Here is a 20,073-nt window from a genome sequence, read left to right on the forward strand (position 1 = left end):
TAAACACCGTGGAGCCTCAGCCTAAAGTTAGAGGCATCAGGTGAGCGGCTGTCAGGACATGCTGGGAGTTGTAGTTTTGCACAAGCGTAAGATTACAAAAAAATACCACAAAAAATGAGTGTTTTCTATATTTCACTAAACTCTGGCCGCAGCGTTTTTGAACTAGAAAAAAACACTGTAAAAAAAACGCCATCAAAAACGCTGTGTGTGTATCCTACATACTTCTCACAGCTGAGGGTTTGTTACAGTTGTACCCACACTAGACAACCCTCTGTGAACTAAACAGCTTAGATGCAGACTGAAACATTGCGCTGATACATTGTAACGAATGAGGAAAATGAAAAAGCAAAAAATTTGTCGTGGAGAAAAAAATGAAAATAACCAGTTAATGCGCAACACAGAAAATTCAAGTGTTATTATGAATATTGCGAACAGTTATTCGGCTATCACAGGCTGTGAAAGGGTTAACATAGCACTGTTTCTGCTCCACAGAGAATAAATCCCTGGCCATTCCTGTCAACATGTCTAATTAGACCAAGGTACAGCAGAAGAACATAAAGATCAACGCCTATTCTGATTAACCTACATCTCCCAGGAGCGTCAAACATCGATGTGCACGACGTGGACTCATGGGATTTGTAGTTTATGAAACGAATAAACCGTCGAGGCGCTTACAACACATAACGTAAACCTCGGACTACTTTGTGTCACTTCACAGAGAAAGGGTTAAACAAGTGCCTGTCGCCGTGGGCACACCAGACCTGTTTCCTGGTCTGGTATATCCTTCCGCCCATCACGCCGGGACTAGTTTGCGGAAGAGTATTGCGTTGCTAGGGGGCGCTGCAGCGACTAGACAGCCCAGTGTGAGGCGGGGGACAGTGAGGAGGTGCCGGGCGATGGTGTAGGACATAAGCCGGTCCATGGAGAAGAGGAAGATGGACTGTCCGGCACTGCCGTCGGGCTGGAAGAAAGAAGAAGTCATCAGAAAGTCCGGGCTGAGCGCTGGCAAGAGCGATGTCTACTATTTCAGGTAATGTAGTGTAGTTGGCATGATGGGCTCAGGGGTATAATGGGATTGGGGAGCTGGCACTGGTGCCCACAAAGTCATGACCCTTTTTTTTTCTTTTTTTTCTTTTTTTATGATCCAATATTTATTCTGTTTGTGCGACACGACAAGGCAATTAAAGTCCGGCGACACAAGTTTAGTGTCGTTCTCCATGGCGGTTGGCACCATCCTCGTTGCATTAATTATACTTCAAATCTGGGCGTTAAATCCGTCGCGTATTTCTGTGGCAGAAATCCGAGGCATACGTTGGCATTTCTTCGAAAATACGCACAAAAATTAGCCCCGTCCGTCGTCATTCTCTGTTACGTATTTTTGCGGCTGATTATTTTTCCGCCATATGGATAAAAATCTGAGCAGAAATTTTGCGTGGCAAAGGAATCATCTTCTAATGAAAAGTTCTGCAACTTTCTAATATACTTTGTGTTTCAGTTCCCCACCATTTCTAAGATCTCGGCTTGCTGTCAGTGAATGAGAACATTCTGGTTTATATGCAGAGGCTGATAACCCGTACAGACCTCATTCTTCTCACAGCTAGTTTTTCCGTTTTTCTATTCCGTCATAGGAACAGAAAAACGCCCAAAAAAACAAAAACGGAACGGATCTGTCGCATGACGGACACCAACGGCGCCTTCAAAAACCCATTGACTTTAATGGGTTCTTTTGGGGTTTCTGTCGTGTTGCCGGACAAAATAGCGACATATCCTAACCACGCCTCCAACGCAGATGTGAACGCAGCCTCAGCTGCACTGATACATAGTAGCAAACTCTCAGGACCGAAGCTGGGAGAAGTATTAACCCATTGTCGACATGTCAGATACATATAAGTGGCAGCTGCGAGATCATAGATAACTGATCCCGTCCGTTTAACCACTTAGATGCTGCTGTCAATTTGCGACCACAGCATTTAAGTAGTTAAAAAAAGGGGGACGACCGCCTCTGACAGCCCATCGCGTCACCTCCCTCATCGCGCCCCCCCCCCTGCGGTATGCCGATGGTTGTCTTGGAAGGTTAGGGGCCTACCAAAGGCGCTCAGGTCTGCCATCTTTGTGCTCCTATTAAGCCATGGCAGGAGCCTGTAAAATTCATGATGTACGTTAGTATTGTAGTATATCGTGCATGCGATCCAAAAATCACCGGTTCAAGTCCCCTAGGGCACTAATAAAAAAAAAAGTAAATTTTTTTTGTAATGTACAATAAAATATTAAAAGTTAATAAAAAAAAAAGTTTTCTCATGTACAAAAAACTGAAATTAATATAACTGGTATCGCTACGTCCGTAAAAGTCAGAACTATTACAATATAAAATTATTTTTTTTAAAAATGTAAAAAAACCCCGGACGCTGTTTTTTGGTCACCTTATCTCCCCCAGAAAATTGAATAAAAAGTGATCAAAAATGTGCATGTTCCCCAAAATGGTACCCAAAAAAAACTACAACTCCTCCTGCAACAAATAAGCCCTCCCACCGTTCCATCGTCTGAAAAATAACAAAGATACGGGTCTCAGAATATGATGACACGTTTTTTTTTTTTTAATAAATAGTTTTTTTTTTCCTTTTGGAAAAGTAGTAAAACATTAAAAAAAAACTACCGTATATAAATATGGTATCACCGTAACCGTATTGACCCACAGAATAAATGTAGCATGCCGTTTTTACCGCACGGTGAACACCCAAAAAACTAAACCCAAAAAACAATGGCGGAATCGCTGTTAAAAAGAGGGGATCATCAGCCGCCCCACGACGCGATCACGGGGTGCCGACGGTTGTCATAGCAGCCCGGGAGCCCAATGAAGGTTTCCAGGTCTGCCTTCTTTCTGCCTGTAAAAATGACAACTGCAATACATTAGATCTGACACTCGCTGGACTAATAAAAATGTTAAAAAAACCCACAAAGTTTTCAGTAGTGATAAAAAAAATATATAAATCTAACAAAAATAAACAAAATTGCTATGACTGCATCCGTAAAACAACAAATAAGCTGTATTCACCCCTCCGATCCCACGCAAATGGTTGAGTGGTCCTCACAGTCTTTGATCACCAGTGACCAGCTTGTTACCGCTGCAGCCAATCAGTGGCCTCCGCGGTCACTTACCGTACTGCCGGAATTCCTGCTCAGTGATTGCTGAGGTCACTGATTTGCTGCAGCGGTAACAAGCCGGCTGCTGGTAATCGAAGGCTGAGAGGACCGCCGGACCATCCGTGCTGGATCGGGGAGGTGAATATTTTTTTGGTTATTTGACATTTGCTGCTGTTATTTATTTTAGAAATCTGATAATCCCTTTAAAGTTTTGTAACTATTTATTACTCAATGATTGAAGGGTTGTCCTAACCCCGTGTCCCTAAGGAGCACCCTCAATGGAGATTATCTGTTGTTGGGGGTGGTGGGGGGGGGGGGGGGGGGTTGTTGGGTCCTAATCTGGGGACCGCTCTAATACATCTACATGTCCTAATAAAGAATATGAATAGGGGCTCTCCTGACAACCCCTTTATGTTTTACTTACAAGAAGGTTTCGGACGCCATGTTACGGTCAGGTAGTCATGCGCATCCTGAAGTTCGGTCACATGATTGGTCACATGATGGTCGCTCTTCCACAAGTGCCCGTAGAAGAATGATTGCCTTGTATGAGGACAAAAGTAATGATGCCAAATATCACATCCAGGGAACTATGTTGGGCATCACATGGCATGTCACGTGTAGCTGGTGTTATATAAGGGGGTGGATTTGGTTGTATCGGGCAGCAGCCTTGGGTCTCAATTGACATGAAGGGCATAGTGCCCGGCAGAGCGGACAGGAGCTATTGATGATCTTGGTTGCATTGTACCCGCCTTATATTTGGTCTCTGATCTGGTATATTAGCCGCACTATTGCTTTGCATCAGGTGTGGTCCATAGTGGGTGTTGCGATACATTATCCATGATGCAGAGGGTTTTTAGTCATGTGATTTGTAGTGACAATGCCAAGCACAATGGCTTGATGGTGGTGCTGCCACTATGTCATGGAATATAACCTGCTACAACCATATCTAGTGTTGCCAACTTGAGTTCACTGTGCTACATCTTGATATAATGCCAGCACTTGGGCAACATGTGGACTACTGGTGGGTGCTGAATCCTCGACCAGCATGTGGGCGGGCACCACCGTAGTTGGTTCTTCTCAACTTCTTGGAGGCCACTATGGCTCTGGCACAACGTCTGCACACACTTTTATTTCAGCTGGTCCACCACTTTTTGGTTCGGGAGTTTGGCTGCAGACATTGTTTAGTTGAGTTGCATGTAGGAGGCCTTCGAGACAGTTCTTTCAAGAATGTTGACCATTCCTACACTGTAGAAGGGTTTTGTTGCACGTGATGTGCCATTTTTTGCCCCCCCTCGGTGAATATTCCCCGCTGTGAACTGGTGGCCATTTTTACCTGCTGACGTGCATGGAGCAGAAGTGGCGGTAGCAATAATTGACACCATGATGGTGTGTGGAGATCCAGGGTGGTCACCTCTGACAATAGGACTTGATGCTAAGCAGCAGCCGGACCTCATTCAATTCCTGGCCTATTCAATTGCTAAGGGCCATTTGCTCTTCTGCGTCTTGTTTTCCGGGCACTGGTGGATAAACCTTAGGGCAGGAATACTTTAAACAAGTCTGTACTTCATAGACGTCAATGTTCTCCACCAGATTTCCATTTATATCAGACAGAGAAGGCAGAGGTGGCAATACTTATTACAGACCCTATGCAGGTGTTCACAAATGCTGGCACAGACAAAAGAAACACAAAAAAAGAAGATGTTCACTGCCCTGTTATATGCCCTTCATGGGCTGGCACAATGTAGGGAAGCTGAGAATGTGTAATGGCGGATACCTGCTAGGAATTACTGCTTGTGTCTTTTACACACAGAAGATATTAAAGGAGTACTCCACTTGAAACAAACAGGGTTATATCTAAAAACACTAGATTTGCTGAAACTTTTCATTGTATACGGTATGATTTTTTTCCCAGAGCAATGATCTGGGGGGGGGGGGGGGGTACTGTAGGGATAGGAGTGTGTTGAGGCTATACTTTCATGTCCATATAGGGTGCCATAAGCGCGCAATAGGTATGTCTAGATCAGGGTTCTTAAGCACGCGACCTGCGGGGCATGCGGCCCCTGAGGCTGTCATCTGCGGCCCATGGGACACAGTATAGGCTCTGCTCCGGGACTCTGTGGAATCCCCTGACATCGCTGTCCATATATAGACACGCGATGTCTGGGGCTTCCCCAGAGCCAGAGTCCCGGGCAGAGTGCTAGTATGGGCTCTTCTCCGGGACTCTGTGGAATCCCCTGACATCCACATATGGACAGCGATGTCTAGGGCTTCCCCAGAGCTGGACAGTGATGTCAGGAGCACATCTAGAGTCCCAGTAGGAGCGCTACTAGCGCTCTGCCCGGGACTCCAGCTCTGGGGTTGCCCCTGACATCTGGGTCCATATTTGAACAGCGATGTCAGGAGCAGAGCTGGAATCCCAGGCAGAGTGCTAGAAGCGGCTCTGCTCCAGGACTCCAGCTCTGGGCAAGCCCCTGACATCACTGTATGGACACTGATGTCAGTGGCTTCCCCAGAGTTCCGGAGCAGAGCCTATACTAGTGCTCCACTCTGGGACTCCAGCTCTGGGGTTGCCCCTAACGACATTCCGGTCCAGGAGGATCCCCTGATGTCGCTGTGTATGGACAGTGACGTCAGGGGCTCCTCCAGCAGAGGAATCCCTGGCCAAAGCGTCGGCAACGCTCTGGCTGGGGATTCCACTCCTAGAGGGAGCCCCAATGGAGCTATCTACTGGGGGTGTCTGTGGTACTATCTACAAGGGTTGTGTGTGGCACTATCTACAGAGGGCACTGTGGCAGCATCTGCAGAGGGCACTGTGGCAGCATCTGCAGAAGGCACTGGCAGCATCTACAGAGGGCACTGTGGCAGCATCTACCGAGGGCACTGTGGCAGCATCTGCAGAGGGCACTGTGGCAGCATCTGCAGGGGGCACTGGCAGCATCTGCAGAGGACACTGTGGCAGCGTCTGCAGAGGGCACTGTGGCAGCATCTGCAGAGGGCACTGTGGCAGCATCTGCAGGGGGCACTGTGGCAGCATCTGCAGAGGGCACTGTGGCAGCATCTAATCTAATCTGACTCCTTTCCATGGCCCTCCTTCTAGATTAGTCATCAGAATAAGATTCCCTCACACTCCTTCTCTTCATGTCTGTCATACACGGATACTGGCTGGTGATCGGCTCATGCAGCTTTATGTGTCCTACCCCATTTGTATAAAAATGGCCGGACCATTGTACAGAACAAACACTATTACACTTTGTGTCTCCCTTATGTCCTCATAGATTGTAAGCTCTTGCGAGCAGGGTCCTCACTCCCCAGGTTTGAATTGTAAATGAACTTTGTCACTATGTAATGTCTGATATTGTCTGTTTATGTTCCCTCTAAATTGTAAAGCGCTGAGTAATATGTTGGCGCTATATAAAGATTATTATTATTATTATTATTATTATTATTAATGAGGCCACTGTGGAATTATCTACAGAGGGCACTGTGGCAGTATCTACAGAGGGCACTGTGGCAGTATCTACAGAGGGCACTGTGGCAGTATCTACAGAGGGTACTGTGACAGTATCTATAGAGGGCACTGTGGCAGTATCTATAGAGGACACTGTGACAGTATCTATAGAGGGCACTGTGGCAGTATCTACAGAGGGCACTGTGACAGTATCTATAGAGGGCACTGTGGCAGTATCTACAGAGGGCACTGTGGCAGTATCTATAGAGGGCTCTGTGGCACGATCTAAAAAGGGACTGCCCAATCTTGACATTTGTGTGTCTGCCAAACGCTGCCAACTGAGCCGCCGGACTGCATTTAGCATACACTTAAGCCCTGTTCACACTGATTTTTTTGCAGGCAGAAAATTCTGCCTCAAAATTTCATCAGGAATTTTGAGACAGATTTTGATCTGCCTGCATGCCGTTTGCTGCGTTTGTCGCTCGCGGCCATTGAGCAACGCGGGCAAAAACTCAGCGAAAAACGCTTTCTCTGCCTCCCATTGATGTCAATGGGAGATCAGAGACGTAAATGCCCGAAGATAGGGCATATTGCTTATTTTTCCCGCGAGACGGTTTTTCCGCTCGTGGGAAAAGAAGGCCTCCGCCTCCCATTGAAATCAATGGGAGGCATTTTCTGAAGTTTTTTGGCTCGTTTTTCATTTTTCCGCGTCAAAAAACTCTGTGTGAACAGGGCCTTAAACTGGAAAACTGGATTGTTGAAATAAGCACGTGGAGAAATCTCCGTTAAGTTTAAACCTAGCGCTATTATTATAGTAATGTAGTTCAAATAACGAATTGATTAACAATAATTTTGTAATGTATCAAATTTGAAATGCGGCGCGTCAACTTCACATTTTGTTCTATATGTGGCCCACTTACCCGTCCGAGTATGTCCATATAGCAGCACTAACCGCGGTTCCCATTTTAGTATTCATTGCCTCAAGCATGTCTAGTAATCTTTCTAGGATGTCCTAATTTTTTTTAACCCCTTAGTGATCTCCAGTACACCTTTTTACGCCAGTCACTAAGGCCCTAAGCACACGACCGTATATTTTGGGTACGTAATTATGGACCCATTCATTTCTATTGGCCACGGACACCTTTTAGTATTTTTACGGATGGGTGTCCGTGCTGAAAAAATGATAGAACCTGTCCTGTTCTTGTCCGTAGTTACGGAACGGACTCCCCCATAGAAGCCTATGGGCGCTTCTGTAAATAGGTGCATCTGTAAACCGTCAGTATTTAGTGAAACATGTTGGTGACATTATTTGCAGCCTCCCTCTTTTTTTACGGATCCGTATATACGGGTCAAATACGGATGCAATACAGACCTTATTTACTGACAGATGAAAATACGGTCGTGTGCATGGGGCCTAAGGGGCCTTAGGCTAGGCCGCCACTTTATTTATGGCCTGCCAACGCCGATCTCGGGCGGTTTAACCCTTTAGATGCCGCGGTCAAAAGCGACCGCAGCATCTTAATTGGTTTACAGAGGGAGGGGCTAATAGGCTTTCTATTGAGCCCGTACACGCTCCGAGAAAAGCCAATCAGAAATTAAACAGCACCGCGCTCCACCGAGTGTTCCTGCCGCTTCATTTTAGCAATCGGTGGGGGTCTCAGTGCTCGGAACCCAACTGATGAAAACCTCTAACCTGTCGCTATAACATGTCAATAGTTCTTTTAAAAGTTTAATTACCCTTTATAAAAATGTACTGAAGTACTTTGAAAAAACAAAAAGACAAGTAAAAATCACCAAAAACACCTTTTAACTAATCAAGACATTTATTTTTGAAAAAAACAAAACAAAAACTACACATAATTGACACTGCAGCGTCTGTAACGTACCAAACGATAAAATAAACATGTTATTCATCCTTCGTGGTGAACGTTGTAAACAAAAAAAAACATGCTAAAATTGATGGTTTTTGTTAAAAAGCATTCAGAGTCACATGTACCCCAAAACGGTACCAATAAAAACCACCACTGGTCCCACAAAAAAACAAGCACTCTGACAGCTATGTCAACAAAAAAAGTTAAAAAGTGACCGCTCTTGAAATGCGACGATGAAAAAAACCCGAAAAAAATTAATTTGGTCCTTAACCCCTTCAGGACCAAGCTCATTTTGGCCTTCAGGACCAGACCCATTTTTTCAAATCTGACATATTTCACTTTATGTGGTAATAACTCCGGAACGCTTTTACCTATCAAAGCGATTCTGAGATTGTTTTCTCGTGACACATTGGACTTTATGATAGTGGAAAAATGTGGTCGATAAATTCAATATTTACCAGTGAAAAACACCAAAATTTGGTGAAAAATTGCAAAAATTAGCATTTTTCTAAATGTATATGTATCTGCTTGTAAGACAGGCAGCTATACCACACAAAATTGTTGCTAATTAACATCCCCCATATGTCTACTTTAGATTGGCATCGTTTTTTGAACATTCTTTTATTTTTCTATGACATCACAAGGCTTAGAACTTTAGCAGCAATTTCTCACATTTTCAAGAAAATTTCAAAAGGCTATTTTTACAGGGGCCAGTTCAGTTGTGAAGCGGCTTTTAGGGCCTTATATATTAGAAACCGCCAAAAAGTCACCCCATTTTAAAATCTTCACCCCTCAAAGTATTCAAAACAGCATTTAGAAAGTTTCTTAACCCTTTAAACGTTTCACAGGAATTAAAGCAACGTAGAGCTGAAATTTTCAAATTTCATTTTTTTTTGCAGAAATTCATTTTTATTCTATTTTTTTTGTAACACAGAAGTTTTTACCAGAGAAACGCAACTCAATATTTATTGCCCAGATTCTGCAGTTTTTAGAAATATCCCACATGTGGCCCTAGTGCGGTAATGGACTGAAGCATCGGCCTCAGAAGCAAAGGAGCACCCAGTGGATTTTGGGCCTCCTTTTTATTAGAAAATATTTTAGGCACCATGTCAGGTTTCAAGGGCTCTTTCGGTGCCAAAACAGTGGAAATCCACCAAAAGTGACCCCATTTTGGAAACTACACCCCTTGAGGAAATTATCTAGGGGTATAGTGAGCATTTTGACCCCGCAGGTTTTTTGCAGAAATTATTGGAAGTAGGCCGTGAAAATAAAAATCGTCATTCTTTCAAAGATTATGTAGGTTTAGCTAATTTTTTCTAATTTCCACGAGGACTAAAGGAGAAAAAGCACCACAACATTTGTAAAGCAATTTCTCCCGAGTAAAACAATACCCCACATGTGGTTATAAACGGATGTTTGGACTCACGGCGGAGCTTAGAAGGGAAAGAGCGCCATTTGGCTTTTGGAGCTCAAATTTAGCAGGAATGGTTTGCGCAGGCCATGTCGCATTTGCAAAGCCCCTGAGGTACCAAAACAGTGAAAACGCCAAAAAAGTGACTCCATTGAGAAAACTACACCCCTTGAGGAATCCATCTAGGGGTGTAGTGAGCATTTTGCCCCCACAGGTGTTTCATAGATTTTATTAGAATTGGGCAGTGAAAATAAAAAAAATCCTTTTTCTTCAATAAGACGTAGCTTTAGCTCCAAATTTTTAATTTTCTCAACAAATAAAGGAAAAAAAGAACCCCAACGCTTGTAACGCAACTTCTCTGGAGTACGGCAATACCCCACACGTGGTCGTAAAATGCTGTTTGGGCACACGGCAGGGCTCAGAAGGGAAGGAGCGCCATTTGCTTTTGGTGTACAGATTTTGCTGCATTTGGTTTCTGGTCGCTATGTTGCATTTGCAAAGTCCCTGTGGGACCAAAACAGTGGATCCCCCCCAGAAGTGACCCCATTTTGGAAACAACACCCTCAAGGTATTCACCTAGGGGTGTAGTGAGCATGTTAACCCCACAGGTGTTTTGCAGAAATTCGTGTGCACACGATGTGGGAGAATGAAAATGGGAATTTTTCCTTAGATACGCCAATATGTGGTGCCCGGCTTGTGCCACCATAACAAGACAGCTCTCAATTATTATGCGGTGTTTCCCTGTTTTAGAATCACCCTACATGTGGCCCTAATCTTTTGCCTGGACATTCGACAGGGCTCAGGAGTGAAAGAGTACCATGTAAAATTGAGGCCTAATTTGGCGACTTATAAAGTATTGGTTCACAATTGCAGAGGCTTTGATGTGAAATAATAAAAGAAACCCCTGAGAAGTGACCCCATTTTGGAAACTGCACCCCTCAAGGCATTTATTAAGAGGTGTAGTGAGCATTTTCACCCCACGTGTCTTTTCCATAAATGATTGCGCTGCGGAAGGTACAAATTAAAATGTTTCCCTAGATATGCTAATTCAGTGTCAAATATGTCATGCCCAGCTTGTGCCACTTTTTTTTTTTATATACACCGTTCACCGTACGTTATAAACTACATGTTACCTTTATTCTGAGGGTCAGTACGATTCCGGCGATACCAAATTTATAGAACTTTTTTATAACTTTTTGCACAATAAAATTACTTTTGGAAAGAGAATGTATTTTTTCTGTCGCCAAGTTGTGAGAGCCATAACTTTTACATTTTTTCGTCGATGGAGCTGTGTGACGGCTTGTTTTTTTGCGAGACGAGGTATAGATTTTATCGGTACCATTTTTGGATACATGCGACTTTTTGATCACTTTTTATTTCAATTTTTGGAAGACAGTGACCAAAAAAACAGTAATTATGGCAGTGTTTTTGAGTTTTTTTTTTACGGCGTTCACTGCGCTGGATAAATAACATAATATTTTTATAGTTCAGGTCGTTACGGTCGCTGCGATACCAAATATGTATGGCTTTATTATTTTTTTCTATAATAAATGACTTGATAAGTGAAAAAGGGCGATTGTGTTTTGTGTTATTATTTGAAACTTTTATTGTATGTTTAACAACTTTTATTTTTACTTTTTGTACACTTTTTTTTACACTTTTCTTTAGTCTCACTACGGGACTTGAATGTCCAACTGTTTGTTTGATGTTCTAATACATTGCACTACCTATGTAGTGCAATGTATTGGAACTGTCAGTTGTTCACTGACAGCAAGCCGATCAGGCTCCGCCTCTGGGCGGGGCCTAATCAGCTTACGTAATGGCAGACAGGAGTCCATTGTTAGGGCTCCTGTTGCCATAGTAACAGTCGCCAGCCTTGCCATCGCATGGCAAGGCTGCCGATTTTCTTCAAACCTCTAGGATGCAGCGATCACAATGGATCGCTGCATCGAAGGGGTTAATGCCAGGAATCGGAGCTAGCTCCGGTTCCTAGCGATAGATCGGGGTGTCCGCTGTAACATACAGCGGACCCCCACTGCTGATGACGCCGGCTCAGCTTCTGAGCCGGAAGCTGAGCCGGCGCCATCTTGCCGATGGTACCGGAAGCCTCCTGGGCCCCGCCGACGACGGGGCATAGGAGGATTCCGTTACTGGCTGATCGGGAGGTAAGCATTAGCCCTCCGATCGCCTTTGCAGCCACCGGCAACCCAGCGATCACGTTGCTGGGGTGCCGGTGGCTATAAACTCCTCACATGCTGCGATCTCTATTGAACGCAGCATGTGAGGGGTTAAGCGGTCGGATCGGAGGCTAGCTCCGGTCCTGGCCGATACCTCAGGGTGCCAGCTGTAACATACAGCTGTCACCCGGTGGTGATGTCGCTGGCTCAACTCCTGAGCCAGCTTCATCTCCATGACGTACATTTACGTGAAAAGGCGGTACGCCACCGATTTTAATGACGTTTATATACGTGATCCGGCGGGAAGGGGTTAAGGGCTAAAATTGTCTCGTCGTTAAAGCGGAATTCCACCCATCGTCTCGCACATTATATTGTCAGTGATGGAAATTTCCAAGCAGCTGTGGTGACTGGGGGTACTGCAGGGCATCGTGCTTCTTTGTTTTGGATGTTGGTGGGGACCCTCATGGAACCTCGTCAAAGTTTTTGGAGCAAAACCTGTTTTTTTTTAGCTGCCTTTCTGTGATTTGACCATTGTGGCCGATTAAATGTCTGTCGGATTGTCCAAAGTGGTCGAAATTTGGACATTTCGGACAACTTTTCATATCGTGTATGGCCAGCTTTAGGCCGGGTTTCCACGGGTCGGATACACTGCATAAAACTACACAGCGTATCCGACTTAGAACCAGCAGCACATTCCCTCCGAAAAACTGCACCACATTGTGGTGCAGTTTTGAGGGCGGCATTACCGCTGTGGAAAGCAGCGCTAGAAAACCCCCCAAAACGTTCATATTTACGCTGGCCGTAGTAATAGCGACGAGTCCCTCTGTTGAGGTGCATTCTGTCCTCCCGGGATGGCGCTGCAGCCCATGTGACCGCTGCAGCCTGTGATTGGCTGCAGCGGTCACATGGGATGAAATGTCATCCCTGTAGGTTGGCCTGGAGGAAGAACAGAAGAAAGAGTTTGTTATAACAACGCTCAGGTTACAAATATAAACTTTTAAACTTTTTCTCTTACGAGTTGTGATTGTTGCAGTGGAATCACTGTGATTCTGCCGCAAAAGTCGCAACACTTGACTAATTGTTGCTGGTTTTACATCCCCATTGAATTCAATGAGGAGAACCCGCAAAGGAAAAGCAACGAAAAATGTAAAATCCGCACATCTATAAATTTTCTGCTACTGTAAGGGTATGTTCACACGCTTACAAAAAACGTCTGAAAATTACGGAGCTGTTTTCAGAGAAAACAGCCTCTGATTTTCAGATGTTTTTGAAGCTGAAAATACGTCCGAAAATAGCGCCTCAATAGCACTGACAAACATCTGCCCATTGAAAGCAATGGGCAGACGTTTGTCTGTTCACACGAGGCGTAATTTACGCGCCGCTGTCAAATGACGGCGCGTAAATAGACGCCTGCGTCAAAGAAGTGACCTGTCACTTCTTTGGCCGTATTTGGAGCCGTTATTCATTGACTCCAATGAATAGCAGCGCCAATTACGTCCATAATGGACGCTGCGTTCAAGCGCCTGCACATGCCGTTACGGCTGAAATTACGGGGATGTTTTCAGGCTGAAACATCCCCGTAATTTCAGCCGTTACGGACGCCCTCGTGTGAACATACCCTTAATTTGGAGCTTCTTTTCATTTGGAGCTTCTTTTGAGGCGTTTTTTTTAAGCGTTTTTCATAGTATTCAATGGAAAATCAGCTCCAAAAAACGCCTCAAGAAGCGACATGCCACTTCGTTTTACAGAGCGTCTTTTTACGCTCCGTTTTTTAAAACAGCGGCGTAAAAAGACGCCCCGTATGAACTAAATGCTGTTTTTCCCATTGATTTCAATGGGCAGATGTTTGTAGGCGTTCAGCTTCCGTTTTTTCAGGCGTTTTTCGAGGCGTAAACACTCCGAAATACGCATGAAAACACTGCGTGTGAACATACACTAAATGCTGCAGGAACTTCCGCACAGAATTCACTTGTGGAAATTCCGCAGCGTTTACGCTACGCGGGATCCCGGCCTTATAGATGAAGGTTTTCATTGGGGAACTCCGTCTATATGTCCTGGTTGAGTGTATACAAAAGGGTTGTCCAAAGCGGGAAACCCCTGGAAGAAATATCGAGATGTTTTTCTGATTGTGGCCTATTATTTGCGTCTAAGGCCAAGTGCCCTGCGATTGGTGACGTCTGTTGGGGTGCAGTCACGCGGCTGATTTTGTTGCGGAAATTCATGCACCTGCTGCAGAAACAACCACATTCAATGAATAGAAATGATTTTCAGTTGCAGAGATTTCTACAACAAAATCTGCCGCATGTGACTGCACGCTTTTAGGTCAAAATGCAGCGTGTTTGGTGCGTCTCTGCGTTATTTGCGCACGTATGCCATCCTTATGTCAAGCGGTTTTGACGTTTACAAAATGAAATGAAGGAGGTGGTTTTCTTTTTCCCGTCATTTCTTGATCTACTGTTGTGCGAATCACGCACAGCACACGGATGTGCGTCCGTGTGCTGTCCGTGATTTTCACGCACCCATTGACTTTAATGGGTGCGTGATGCGCAAAAAAACGCTCAAGTATAGGACATGCAGTGAGTTTCACGCACCGGACACACGCTGCGTGAAAAACACGGAATGTCTGAACGGCCCCATTGACTTGAATAGGTCCGTGCGACCGTATCACGGACGAGAAATACGCTCGTGTATAGGCCTTACATGCAAATTTGCTGTGCAGATAATACAGAACCTGAAAAGTCAATTTCAAGTAATCTCATCTATGTGTTGAATAATTTTTCCGCACGGAAATTGACCTGCAGTGTGGACTTCAAAATATCCCCAACATGACAATTTATCTGACGCACCTAAAAATTCACAGCAGATAATCCGCACCTGTTTCCGCATCAAAATGTAAAATCTGCATCTAAAAAGTTATGAAAAAACGCAATATCAAGTGCAGATTTCCCTGCAGAATAATCTGTTTTTATCTGCGGTTTTGATGCAGCTTTCCTGCATCAAATTCTGCAACGTGTGCATGGAGCCTTAGGGTATGTGCACACGATAACAACCATTACGGCTGAAATTACGGAGCTGTTTTCAGGAGAAAACAGCTCCGTCATTTCAGACGTAATTGCTCGTACTCGCATTTTGCGAGGCGTCTTTGACGGCCGTAATTTGGAGCTGTTCTTCATTGGATTCAATGAAAAACGGCTCAAATTACATCCAAAGAAGTGTCCTGTACTCCTTTGACGAGGCTGTTATTTTACGCACCGTCTTTTGACAGCGACGCGTAAAATGTCAGGTCGTCGGCACAGTACATCGGCAAACCCATTCAAGTGAATGGGCAGATGTTTGCCGACGTATTGTAGCCGTATTTTCAGGCGTAAATCGAGGCATAATACGCCTCGTTTACGCCTGAAAATAGGTCGTGTGAACCCAGCCTTAGGGTATGTGCACACGTAGTCAACAAAAACGTCTGAAAATCCAGAGCTGTTTTCAAGGGAAAACAGACCCTGCTTTTCAGACGTTTTTTTACCAACCCGCATTTTTCGCGGCGTTTTCACGCAGTTTTCGCTGCGTTTTTTACGTCCGTTTTTGGAGCTGTTTTCATTGGAGTCTATGAGAAAACAGCTCCAAAAACGTCCAAAGAAGTGTCCTGCACTTCTTTTGACGAGGCTGTATTTTTACGCGTCGTCGTTTGACAGCTGTCAAACGACGACGCGTAAATAACAGGTCGTCTGCACAGTACGTCGGCAAACCCATTCAAATGAATGGGCAGATGTTTGCTGACGTATTGTAGCCCTATTTTCAGACGTAAAACGAGGCAAAATACGCCTCGTATACGTCTGAAATTTGGCCGTGTGAACATACCCTTAATGTTTATGGTGCGTTGCCCTCGCTTTTGTGCGGTCGGGATCATCTGTTGTGTTTGGAAGTTGAACATCTGCTATTAGGTGAGAACGGCAGTGATCTAATCCCCAGTCACTCCAGCAACAATGGCTGTTCGTTACAACATGTGGACGGATAATTAGGTTATAGAGGATCCAAGATTTTAGGGGGTCGGAGGAGTCTTAATCTGTCTAAAGCCTAGTGCACATCCTGTTTTAGCCCTACGTTTAGCATGTACGTTGGGTAAGTTCCCAAAGCACATGCTAAATGTGTCTATAGGGCTCCAATAACCCGACAGAGACCAAAAGAGGGTCCTTTTGGCCTCTGTCAGGCTGGTATATGTCGGTCTACCCTTTTTAATTATTGAAAATTTTTTTAAGGATTGAATAATGTCAGTCCCCAGGTAGAGCAACAGGTTGTGTTTGGCCTGGGGCTTCCAGCCCTAGGGAATCCCCTGATGTCATGGTCTATATATAGGAAGTGACCTCAATATCTCATCCTCATGTCTCTCTAATAATCCATCAGTAATTGTGATCCATTATATTCATTAGCTCAGGCACTTACATTCCGCACAGGTTGCACCAATGATATGTCTGCCCCTAATTTTTGTTATGGTGACACACCAGTGAATGCTCTGACTCACACTTATTGTGACCGGGACCATCCTGAGGGGCTTCATGATCCTTTCCCATTAGCACCCTATAGATGGAAAATGTAAATTGTGCTGATATACTGTGGTCACATCCTCTGCCCGATTGTTTTTTGGAAGGCCCCAAGGCCAGGAAGCCCTAAATCACAATACATTTTTGTCCTACGTCAGACGTTCTCATAGGTTTCAATGTTGGAAGGCCAATGTTAAAGGGATTCTCCAGGCATTTTATATCGATAGCCTATTTTTAGGATAGGAAATCAATATCAGACTGGTGGGGGACTGAGCCCCACTGATCAGCTGATTAATGGGGCCGCAGCCTTTTTCCAGTTTACAGTCACAACGCCGTACACATTCGTAGTGGCTGTGCATGGAATTGCAGGTCCGGACCCATTCAAGTGAAAAGGACTGAGCTGCAAAATCCCGGGCTGTGCCTGGTAAACAGTGAAGATGCCGCGGCATTCGTCAGTTGATTGGCAGGGGTGCCGGGAGTCGGACCCTCACTGTTCTGATATCAATGGCCTATCCTATATATAGTGATGAATATGGACAAAAAAGTTTATGATAAAAGAAGAAATAACAGCAATACAAGATCAATACCATTCAATGTTTAGATGCCGTAACATTGGGCAAAACAATATAAAAAAGAGCCACAGTGAATAAAGACTACCCACCACATGCCATAATGTACGCCCGCACCACACTACTCCGCACATGGTGACATTTTGTGCGCATTTCCTAAAAATATATAAAGATTTTTCCTGTACTGTATGGTTATTTATTTATTTTTAACCCTCAGGGATTTATAAATATCTTCTTCTGGTTGCATTCATTTCCTGCACTATGGACGTGCGTCACGTATTGTGTGTAATGTGCGGATATCTGCTGTACTATTGTGCTGGGAGGCTCAGTAACACATAGGCCAGGACCCCATTATCTGTCTCCTTGTGTTGTAGATGTCTTTTATAATGACTGTTACCTCCGCACCTCTTGTGTCTCCTCTATTCTTACCTCCGCACCTCTTGTGTCTCCTCTATTGTTACCTCCGCACCTCTCGTGTCTCCTCTATTGTTACCTCCGCACCTCTCGTGTCTCCTCTATTGTTACCTCCGCACCTCTCGTGTCTCCTCTATTGTTACCTCCGCACCTCTTGTGTCTCCTCTATTGTTACCTCCGCACCTCTTGTGTCTCCTCTATTGTTACCTCCGCACCTCTCGTGTCTCCTCTATTGTTACCTCCACACCTCTTGTGTCTCCTCTATTTTTACCTCCGCACCTCTTGTGTCTCCTCTATTGTTACCTCCGCACCTCGTGTGTCCTCTATTGTTACCTCCGCACCTCTTGTGTCTCCTCTATTGTTACCTCCGCACCTCTTGTGTCTCCTCTATTGTTACCTCCGCAACCTCTTGTGTCTCCTCTATTGTTACCTCCGCACCTCTTGTGTCTCCTCTATTGTTATCTCTGCACCTCTTGTGTCTCCTCTATTGTTATCTCTGCACCACTTATGTCTCCTCTGTTGTTACCTCCCCACCCCTTTTGTCTCTTCTATTGTTACTTCCGCACCTCTTGTGTCCCCTCTATTGTTACCTCCGCACCTCTTGTGTCTCCTCTATTGTTACCTCCGCACCTCTTGTGTCTCCTCTATTGTTACCTCCGCACCTCGTGTGTCCTCTATTGTTACCTCCGCACCTAGTGTGTCCTCTATTGTTACCTCCGCACCTCTTGTGTCTCCTCTATTGTTACCTCCGCACCTCTTGTGTCTCCTCTATTGTTACCTCTGCAACCTCTTGTGTCTCCTCTATTGTTACCTCCGCACCTCTTGTGTCTCCTCTATTGTTACCTCCGCACCTCTTGTGTCTCCTCTATTGTTACCTCCGCACCTCTTGTGTCTCCTCTATTGTTACCTCTGCAACCTCTTGTGTCTCCTCTATTGTTACCTCCGCACCTCTTGTGTCTCCTCTATTGTTATCTCCGCACCTCTTGTGTCTCCTCTATTCTTACCTCCGCACATCTTGTGTCTCCTCTATTCTTACCTCCACACCTCTTGTGTCTCCTCTATTCTTACCTCCGCACATCTTGTGTCTCCTCTATTGTTACCTCCGCACCTCTTGTGTCTCCTCTATTGTTATCTCTGCACCTCTTGTGTCTCTATTGTTATCTGTGCACCTCTTATGTCTCCTCTATTGTTACCTCCGCACCCCTTTTGTCTGCTCTATTGTTATCTCTGCACATCTTGGGTCTCCTCTATTGTTATCTCCGACGTCTTGTGTCTCTATTGTTATCTCTACACCTCTTATGTCTCCTCTATTGTTACCTCCGCACCACTTTTGTCTCCTCTATTGTTATCTCTGCACATCTTGTGTCTCCTCTATTGTTACCTCCGCACCTCTTGTGTCTCCTCTATTGTTACCTCTGCACCTCTTGTGTCTCTATTGTTATCTCTGCACCTCTTATGTCTCCTCTATTGTTACCACCGCACCCCTTTTGTCTCCTCTATTGTTATCTCTGCACATCTTGTGTCTCCTCTATTGTTACCTCCGCACCCCTTTTGTCTCCTCTATTGTTATCTCTGCACATCTTGTGTCTCCTCTATTGTTATCTCCGCACGTCTTGTGTCCCCTCTATTGTTACTTCCGCACCTCTTGTGTCCCTTCTATTGTTACCTCCGCACGTCTTGTTTCTCCTCTAACGTTACCTCTGCACGTCATGTTTCGCCACTATTGTTACCTCCGCACGTCGTGTCTCATCTATTGTTACCTCCGCACGTCGTGTCTCATCTATTGTTGCCTCCACACGTCGTGTCTCATCTATTGTTACCTCCGCACGTCGTGTCTCATCTATTGTTGCCTCCACACGTCGTGTCTCATCTATTGTTGCCTCCGCACGTCTTGTTTGTCCTCTGTTGTTATCTCCGCACCTCTTATGTCTCCTCTATTGTTACTTCCGCACCTCTTGTGTCTCCTCTATTGTTATCTCTGCACGACTTGTGTCTCCTCTATTGTTACCTCAAAACCTCTTGTGTCTCCTCTATTCTTACCTCTGTACATCTTGTGTCTCCTCTATTGTTACCTCTGCACATCGTGTCTCCTCTATTCTTACCTCCGCACCTCTTGTGTCTCCTCTATTCTTACCTCCGCACCTCTTGTGTCTCCTCTATTCTTACCTCCGCAAATCTTGTGTCTCCTCTATTCTTACCTCCGCACCTCTTGTGTCTCCTCTATTCTTACCTCCGCACCTCTTGTGTCTCCTCTATTCTTACCTCCGCACATCTTGTGTCTCCTCTATTCTTACCTCCGCACCTCTTGTGTCTCCTCTATTCTTACCTCCGCACATCTTGTGTCTCCTCTATTCTTACCTCCGCACCTCTTGTGTCTCCTCTATTCTTACCTCCGCACCTCTTGTGTCTCCTCTATTCTTACCTCCGCACCTCTTGTGTCTCCTCTATTCTTACCTCCGTACATCTTGTGTCTCCTCTATTCTTACCTCCGCACATCTTGTGTCTCCTCT

At 45.0% G+C, this 20,073-nt stretch overlaps 1 protein-coding gene across 3 annotated transcripts in view; it reads left to right on the top strand.

Annotated features, from left to right (window-relative positions):
- The first annotated feature begins 627 nt into the window (after positions 1 to 627).
- Positions 628 to 20,073, top strand: part of MBD2 (methyl-CpG binding domain protein 2) — a 75,136-nt gene continuing 55,690 nt past the window's right edge. The window contains exon 1 of one of the 3 annotated variants that reach the window (XR_012851045.1): positions 628 to 1,030. Coding sequence is in view for 2 of the 3 variants with exons in the window: in XM_075841424.1 (XP_075697539.1) it covers positions 921 to 1,030 (110 nt within the window). In the remaining variant the exon portion in view is untranslated. The remainder of the gene's footprint in view (positions 1,031 to 20,073) is intronic. The other 2 variants (XM_075841424.1, XM_075841417.1) reach the window with 2 other exon arrangements.

Source organism: Rhinoderma darwinii, chromosome 1, assembly GCF_050947455.1.
Source record: "Rhinoderma darwinii isolate aRhiDar2 chromosome 1, aRhiDar2.hap1, whole genome shotgun sequence".
Lineage (NCBI taxonomy): Eukaryota > Metazoa > Chordata > Amphibia > Anura > Rhinodermatidae > Rhinoderma > Rhinoderma darwinii.